Source organism: Chrysochloris asiatica, unplaced genomic scaffold, assembly GCF_000296735.1.
Source record: "Chrysochloris asiatica unplaced genomic scaffold, ChrAsi1.0 scaffold00065, whole genome shotgun sequence".
NCBI classification, from domain to species: Eukaryota; Metazoa; Chordata; class Mammalia; order Afrosoricida; family Chrysochloridae; genus Chrysochloris; species Chrysochloris asiatica.
The window spans coordinates 7,721,902-7,731,089 of NW_006408583.1; the positions used below are offsets into that span (position 1 = coordinate 7,721,902).

The 9,188-nt window shown below is 45.8% G+C and overlaps 1 protein-coding gene across 1 annotated transcript in view; it reads left to right on the forward strand.

Annotated features, from left to right (window-relative positions):
• The window catches only part of FAM154A (family with sequence similarity 154, member A), a 26,103-nt gene extending 17,555 nt beyond the window's left edge, over positions 1-8,548 (forward strand). The window contains exons 3-4 of the mRNA XM_006864504.1: positions 3,232-3,434; positions 7,545-8,548. Coding sequence (XP_006864566.1) covers positions 3,232-3,434; positions 7,545-8,548 — 1,207 coding nt within the window. The remainder of the gene's footprint in view (positions 1-3,231; positions 3,435-7,544) is intronic.
• Positions 8,549-9,188: the final 640 nt, after the last annotated feature.

A 9,188-nucleotide genomic window follows, 5' to 3' on the forward strand; every position in this document is an offset into this window, starting at 1 on the left:
TTGGACCTCTTTCTGTAGGTTTTGAATTGTTTCCAATGCTGTATCTATCTTATTTGATTGTTCCTGTAGCACTTTCCTGACTTCTTCCTTATTTTTCTCCACTCCATTTTATAGTGTTTTGATACATTTTATAATCGTTTTTCTGAATACCTTCTCGGGCATTTCCAAAGCCTGCCCATCTTCCAGTATGGAGTGTAGGTCTACTTCTAGCTCATTTGTTTCAGTCACTTTATCTCGTTTCTGGACATGTGCAGATATGGTCATCTGCTTCTGTTTTTTGGGCATCTTCAGGGGCTATCTGTGGCCTTAATACTCAGATGGGTATGTATTTTGGTAATTTTTGTTTTTTCTGATTGCCTCCAGGTAGATGTGATCAGGAAATGGGCTTCTCTTTTCACTCTTCTTCTTGAGAAATTTCAAGATGCCATTGTTGGTCGTTTTGACATAATTTAGGATTTAAATTTTGGCCTGTTTCCTTTTCTGTTTGCTTGTCCCGCTCCACAATCCCTGTTAAGGCCTTTTTTCTAGTTGTAAACAGTTCAGGGCTGGCTGTGGCTGTTTGGTTTTAATTGGAAACTGTCTCTTTAAATTTCAAGGAGATCTATGCGCATGCGTAGTAGAACCCTCTGAAGGTGGGGCTGGGGTGCCCACTAGCTCAGGCACCCCTACAGTCACCCGAATGGAGGTGCACAGACAGCAACGGACCAATGAATAGCTACCAAAAGAGAAAAATATTCACACCTTTATCTCAGTGGTTCTGTCAGGCGTTCTGTGGCTGCTCTGATCCTTCCCCTGCTTGGTCTCACCCAAGATGGCAGCTCCTTGAGCAGCTGAGCATCTCAAATTAGAAAGCAATGGATTTCTTGCTTCTGCCACAAATTCCCCCAGCGGTAAGCCTTCCAACCTTCTAAATACTCCTTTATATGTGGCTCAGCATTCTGGGACCAGCCCCTGAGCCTGCTTGGTTGGGTATTCTATGTTGTTGCTGGCGGAGCTCCTTTACTGGGCTTCCACCCGATCTGCCATCTTGTTTGTTCTTAGCATTTGTCTTTGAAAGACCCACTTCAGCTAGTCTGGAGAGTTTGGTCCTAAACATTTATCTGCTCTTTTCTGCAGAAGATAAGGGCTTTAAGGACACTTTAATTGTCACAGAGCCTCGCGACCCTTGAGGTTCTTGCAGCATCTCGGAGAGGAAATGGGTTTCCTCTGTCTGAGTAATAGTCCAACAGACTGTCATGGCTTCTGTGTGCCAGGTCCCAAAGCTGTAAGAGTATGAGATCCTGGCTGCTCTTGTGTGGGGCAGTGTGGGCCATTTGGCTTTATTCCTTGCTGATTTCCCTTCTTGGGGATGCACAGGGCTGAAGTCTTGGGCTGCCAACTCTGAACGCAGGCATATTTTGTTCAGTGTGTGTGTGTGTGTGTGTGTGGTGTGTGGCTGCATCCAAACCTCCCTGCTCCACCTCATTTTGTTCAGTGTGTGTGGGGGTGGGGGGAGGGGAATATGTAGCCTCAGGCTGCATCCAACTCCCCCTCCCCCATTCCACCTCACTGGGACTGGAGCAGTCTCTTCAGAACCAAACTTTGTGACAGAAAGACTTTCTAGTTAGCTGGTTTTCAAACATGGTTTTCCGGCCATTTCCTTTTCTCTCTGCAGCCTGGGGCTCTACCCTATGTTTAATTTTGAACAGACACTGGAGTGAGGTACTTGTAGGAAGCATAGACGTGTTGAATTGACCCTTGGATTCTTGTTAGCTAGTTCTCTCCACATGCCTAATTTATACATCAACAGCTGCCAGATGCCTCCGGTCACTCAGCCTCCCTTGCCATCCAACAACAATGAGGTCCCCTGGGAAGGGAGGCCAGGTTGAAGGCCCTTTGACTGCTGCTGAGATCTGTTTTTAAATCTACCCAGTGGATGTTATGGAGAGTTCAACGGAAGCATCTTCCATTTCCTCCTTAGAGCCCTAGAGAGACCCATTCTCTCCTGCTCCTTCCTTCCTCCCTGACCAAGCGTTTTCAGGACATGGTTGAGGTTTATTGACAAGCATGTGCATAATTCATGCAAGACAGGTTACAGTGGAGCATGTTACCTTTGCTATTCAACCATGGTTCAGTAACGCTGCTCCAGATTTTTGCTGGGAACTAGTTTTTATTGGTGTTTGGGCCTAATGTTTTCCTGTCCGGAAACCTTCCCCTGTCCTTGGTGAGGCTGTTTTGGCAAGTACCAACAGAGAAAAACTCCACCTTCCCTTGGTCCAGTTGGACAAATGGTCTGTTGTGAACAGCAGAAATCCTTGAGGGGAAATGTTTGTTTAAAAGAGTTTACGCTGAGAATTGGGAAGTTGAGACCACACTGGTGTGCAACGTGAGCCCGCCTGATAGCCACCAGGGTGATTCCTGGTGATGTCAGAGTTCCCATCTTGGCCTTTCTAGAATGGTGGGATGCTTAGGGAAGATATGCTTCTTGTTTGATGAAAGATCAACAGGCTTTTTCTAGCCCATTGTTTTCATAAAAGGGGGTGGGGAGTGCTGAGGGATAGCAAAGAAACTAAAGGTTTGGTGTCTCAATGTATTGCACAACATTCCCTTCTTGACTTTCTGTAAGCTCAACCAGAGGAAGGAGGTAAATATTACCAGGAAAAGCTATTGGAGCCACAGCAAAGGAGGTGGTGGTTGGTACCTGAAAAACTGAAGTCATCTCCACAGTGAAGGAAGTTGGAGAGAAGAGGCCCAGTACAGAGGTCCTTTTCTGTCATCCAGTGTGGTTGGTGGGGGCTGGGGAGAGTGGTAGGAGATAGGCTGAGGAATAAAGCAGGGACCAGGTCCTGGGATGCTTGTAAAACCTTGCTAGAAAGTTCGGGCTGTATCTGGAAGATTTTGAACTGGGAAGTGAAAGGATTTGATTTTAATTCTGACAACAGTATAAAGACTGAAGTGGCAGGAAGCCCAAGAAGTAGGTTGTCCCATGAGCCAAGGGACATGGTGAGGGCTTTAACAAGAGAGAAATGGCTATGGCAGAAGAGGCTCCGCTCAGTGCAGGGAAGCAGGGCGAGGATGCTTGAGCAAGAAAGTGATGGTGCCTTTCTTGAAGTGGGAAATAGAGAAAGAGCTGCTTGGGGGTCAAGTAGAAGCCAACTTCTTGGCAATCACCTATAGAACTGAGATGAGTAGAAAACCTGAGGCTGATTCCCAGCCAAAGGCCCAACAACGTGTGCTTTATGATCCATACAGGAGAGATTTTGGGCTTTACAAAGTGTTACCGGTGAAGGGGCCCCAACCCAAGCAGTTCGTCCCAAGAGGAGAGAACATGGACTTGCTCACGACGTATAAACAAGATTACAACCCCTACCCTGTGTGTCGGGTGGACCCCATCAAACCTCCGGATAGCATGTATCGGCCTGGTAATAGGATGGAATGTCTACCTACTTATAAAGGTAGGGGACAGAAGGGGGAGGGATTCTCTCTGAGGCGGAGCCTAATACATGACCAAGAAATGCTTTAGTTGTGGATCTCCTTAGCTCAGCTTTGTATAAATGAATTCCCACAGGCCAGACCCAGTGCAGCCTGCTCTTACACAGCTGGGGAGATAAGAATGGGTACTGCATTTTAAAGTGGCTGGACAAAAAAAAAAATAAAATTATAATAATACTTTGTGGCATATGAAAATTATTTGAAGTTTTAATGTTCATAAATATTTTTATTGGAATACTACCATCTCAGTTATTTATATATGATCTATGAGTCAGAACCGACTGGACGACACTTTACAATAGCAATGACTGCTTTGGCATTGCAGAGGCAAAGATGAATAGTTGTACAAAGATGGTATGGCCTGCAAAACCTAAAATATTTAGTATTTGACCTTTGCCTTAACTTGATAATTTGAACGCCCATGTTGGGAAAACATTTCAAGGTCAAGTCAAGTTAGGCTCCACAGATCAATGAACTCATTCATTTGTTTAAAATGTTTTGAAATATGACATATCCAACAAATATGTTGCACCAAACCATTCACGAGCCAACTGGACTTGGCCATTCATTGCAATGGCCACACAGAACTCGGACACCACACTGACAGTGTTGGGGTTTATTAGGGAAGTGAACAGGTGACAACGCAGGATCAGAAAATGCCCAGTTCATCCAGTCAGGACAACCTTCCCTCACCCGTCCCTGTGACACTTGCCCTCTCTCTGTGTGAGCTCTTTTAGGGATGCTGATAAATACTCAGAGAACACAGCGCTCCACCATGAGCCTCAGTCTGGAGGCACTTGGCTCTAGCAAACTAACTTTCCTAATTAAGTGGAGACGCACCCCATTCTGCAAACAAGCCTCCTGCCCAAAGTCACTCAGCTTTACTTTGTGGACTGTTCTGTCTCATGTTCTGGCTCCTGGACAGCTTTCTGTCCCTGGGTGAGGAGGTTTACTGTGCTGGGACCTCAGGGTCCAAAAAATGCACCCCACTCCTGACTGAGACTCCCTCATTCCTATTTCTGAGGTGACGCTTGTTATGCACATTCGAGGTCCAAGTTTTTTGCAATCGACCCTGTTAACACTCACAGCTGAATTTCATAATCCCCCAGCATCTTTCCTTACCTTGTCTTAACCAGACCCAGCAGGACAAAAACATTGTTTCGCTGAAGTTCCAAAGACTGGGTAGATAAGCCATATGAAGCAATTCACTGCATTACACCATATAATTCAGGAAAGTATCATACAAAAATTGTACCAGTCAAAATTATACAGATATATATAACAATCCAAGTAATAACGACATTACTACCCACTTCCAGTCTCCATCTCAAGTAGACACCCATTAGCCTGATTTGTAGTATAGTTTGCAACCTATGTGTCTGGCATAAGGTTTTTTCCTCAATGATACATAACATATTTTGCTGTTCGTGTAGCTTATCTGTTCTATTAGTTTCCCACCATGTAATGGCATCCAAAACTGGGTCTTGAATTCCAACTTCTACATTCCCAGCATTTCCTACAGGGAATGGCACATAAGGTGTGCCAAGTGAGGAGACAATGAATGAGTGGCCCTAGAACATTTTGAACAAGGATTCCTGGTTGGTGGAGTTTGGCAGCAGTTAGACACAAATCCCGACTCAGCCCTATCTTGTGGATTCTGGCCAGGACAGGAGCAGGGCTGATGTTTGGTGAAGTCTTTCTTGGTGACATTTACCCTGCCCTTGGGCCAGTCCTGCACAAACCTCTCCTGCATGGGTGAGCAGCCATATCCTTGTCTAGATATCTTTAGTGCATCACCTCATAGTAGAATTCATTTGTCTCTTGTGAAAGAGCGTTTTTATAGCAATTTTCATGTTTTATACACATTGATTATCCTTCCAAAGGGGAGGTTGGGGAAGAAACCAAAGACTAAGGCCATTAAAATATTTATTTTTGTGAACCATCTATATTAGATGTATGTGCTTCACTTAAATTGGTTTCACAGAAAAAATAAGCAGACTTTTCCCTTTCCACGCTTACGGTCAGCACCTTTACTGGGGTACAGAAACCACCACTAACGTATGCTTCAGCGGCATTTGGTTGTCATTTGTGACATTTTCAAAACATGGTGCAATTGGGAAGATTGAGAGTGGTAATTACTTGATGCTCAGTTTTATGATTAGCTACGTTTTTTTTAAGGATAACATTATTGAACAGAGTCCCCTTTAAAGAGGTTTTTTTTTTGTCAGTTACCCACAAGCCACTGTGGGCCTGGAGGGTTTTACTGATGGCTTTTTAGGCATGTGAATAGTTTGTTATGTGGAATTCTGAGGTTTTCAGGGTTATATGGAGGCTTTTTTTTTTTTTTTTTTTCTTCACTTCCCTCAGCTTGAGAAATGCTGAACATGTTACCTTCTCTTTGGGTTTTTTTTTTTTTTTTGGTGATAAATGCAGGGTGGAGGTAGTTAGGAGGCTGCATAATGTGGTTTCAACTGTATTGTTGGGTATCAGAAATCACATGAGGCAACTTTCAGCTTAGGTACCTGTTTTCTTAACACTTCATCCATCAGAGAAGAAGACTAGAACAGCCCTGTTCTCCCCTCCCCCAAGCATTTCAAGGCACTGTGCAGACACCCACAGGTAGGTGCCCCCGCTGCTGCAGTGAGGCCTGAGGCCTGAGGGAAACATGTGGTTTATATTCAGCAAGATGGTTCCCGCTAAGGCCTGTAATGCTTTCAAGATGCTGATAGAACCATTAATGGCTTTCAGAGAAAGATTAGATGTTCAATTAAAATGAAGCCAATTTTGAATAAATAGTTGGTAGTATTATTGGCCTAAAATAAACTTTAGAGTGTGCCTGGGGGTGACGTGAGGGGATGTCAAGATTTCAGGAATGGTGGTGTAAAGAACTCAGCAAATCCTCTCTCCCAAAAGCAATGATAAAATTGGACAAAACCGTTCAGGGAAAAAACAAAACCAAAACCCAACCCACTTCAGGACTTTGGAAATCAACCAATGGCATCCTCAAAATTGAGAAGTGTTTATTCAAGAAAAACAACTGAACTTAGGAAAAGGACATTGGAGGTTCAAGATGTTTTAACCTGGGCTTTCCTCTGTTAGCCCCCCCAAGTCCCGTCTGTGTGCTGCTAGCTCTGCCCGTCAGGCCATAGTTGTTGTTGCTGCTAAGTGCCAACAAGGTGGTTCCGGCTCATAGTGACCCTGTATGGGGTTTCTGAGGAACGGTTGGCGAGCTTGAACCGCCGACCTTGCAATCCAAACGGACTTTGCAATGTGTAGTGCATTAGCCCATAGTGCCACACCAGGACTCCAGTGAGGCTCGGCTGTGACAAGTAGCAGCTCTGCTGTGGGTGGGGTTGCCTTGATTTGGAATACCCTACTCCAAAGTAGACTACTCTAGTCCAGATCAAGGCAACCCCACCCACAGCAGAGCTGCTACTTGTCACAGCCGAGCCTCACTGCAGTCCTGGTGTGGTGCTGTGGGTTAATGCACTACATTGCAAAGTCTGTTTGGATTGCAAGGTCGGTGGTTCAGGCTCACCAGCCTCTCCTTGGAAACCCTGTACAGGGTCGGAACCAACTCGACAACACTTAACAACATCAACAACAACATACACCCAGGGGTCTTGGTATATCAGCCTTCCACATCACAGCACCAGGAAAGCTACCACCACACAATCAACTGACAGCTAGATTCCTTCATGCAGAGTTGTGGTGCTTGGTGAACACTGTGTACTAGTTCCTTCTGCATCAAAGCCCACAAGTACCTGAAAGTTGAAACACAAACCTGTGGTTGATTTGGGGGCAGGAATCAGAATCGACTTTGTTTTTCTATTGTCTCAAAGAACATTTCATTAGAGACTGCCTTGTGGCTTTGGGACCCCTTAGGAGTTCTGGTGTGGAGCTGTAAGCTAAGCACTGGACTGCTGACTGCAAGGTTCCAGCTACTCCTTGGAAACCCCATACAGGGTCACTATGGGTTGGGACCGACTCAACAGTACTTAACAAACAAACAGGGTTCATGAGGGTTGGGTGACTTGGCTTGTTACGAATGACCACTTCTGCTTTCATTCCAGCTGATTATTTACCCTGGAACCAGCCAAGACGAGAATCACTAGGTCCGGCGTACCACTACCAGCCAACATCCGCCAAGTTTGATAATAGAACTACAAACCAGGATGACTACTACGTAAAGGGCTTTGTGAACACCACGAGCTGCAAGCCTCCACCCCCACCTAAGATCTGTGGCATCCCCTTGGAGGATCTGACCAATTACAAGATGAGCTATGTGGCCCACCCTGTGGAGAAACGTTTTGTGCATGAGACTGAGAAGTTCAGGCCTTGTGAAGTCCCCTTTGAAAGCCAAACCACCCACAAAGAGTCCTTCCGAGGCCTGATGGGGGAGCCCGCTCAGAGTTTAAAACCTCCATTCAAACCCTGTTTGTTAGATAAACCTTTCTCCAACACCACTGAGTTTAGAGATAAGTATCAAGCGTGGCCAACGCCCCAAGTGTTATCCAAAGTGCCTACTACCTACGTCCCTCCTGAGGAGAAAATGGACCTTCTGACAACGGTGCGGGCCCATTATACTTACCCTCAGGGCAGCCCAGCTCAGTCCTGCCGCCCGGTGCTCCAGATCAAGAAGGGAGGTCGCTTCGAGGGGTCCACCACCACCAAGGACGACTACAAGCAGTGGACCCACATCCGCCCAGAGCCAGTGAAGCCCCCTCCCCAGCTGAGCCTCCCCACACAGCCCTTGGACTACCTGACCACCACGCGGGCCCACTATGTGCCCCACCCTCCCATCAGTACCAAAAGTTACAAGCCCTCCTGGTCTGGCCCCCAAGGAAATAGACCGGTGGAGGGCCAGACCACCTACACCACGAGTTTTACTCCCAAGGAAATGGGCAGGTGCCCAGCTTCCTACCCCGAGCCCCCTGGCTACATCTTTGAGGAAACAGATGCCTTTGGACATAAGCTATACAGGCCAGCTTCCTACACGGGCTCTCTGAGTAACAGCCGTCTCTCTGGGGGGGACTCGGAAAACCCTAACCAGAGGGAGTTGGCAGTGTCAGCTTGATTTAAAAAAATTGTTATTTAGAAATTACACAGGACTTTAAAAAAAAGCAGACTATTGAGAATTATTCCTTGGACAAAAAAGAAATTCCCCAAAATGAAAGGAAAAAAAAAAAAAAAATCTTCTGCACTATTCTCAGGACATGAGAATAAAATGAGAATCTCTTGAGTCAAGGAAAGTCCCATTTATTCACTGGCAATGAGCTCCGTCTGCCCTCTCTTCCCCTCGGGTCCCTGAGCTCGTGCTCATGGGAATCAAAGATGATTTCTGTGAGGTTTTCTCAAATCTAGATGTATTTTATTCATTTAATGCTATGAACTGACATTATGATTAACCCTTGCCAAATTCCAAGTGCCAAAGAATAAAAAAAAATATTTTTTGGTGGGGGCAGGGACTGAATCCACAGTCTATGTGTTCCCCCTTTAGATAGCAGTGTGTGCTCCTTGGGATTCTTGGGTAGACTCCAGATGAGGACCCCCTCCTGCCTTTGAGTTCTGGTGGGAGTGCCTTGGGCCCAGTGTAGAGTCTTATTTCTAAACCTCTCTGCTCAGGGCTGCTGCACAAGGCATTTTCTACCTCTTCACTACTGATGTATCAGCACCAGTGAGGCTGTCTGGTGGGATATGGGTCTCTTTAGGATGTA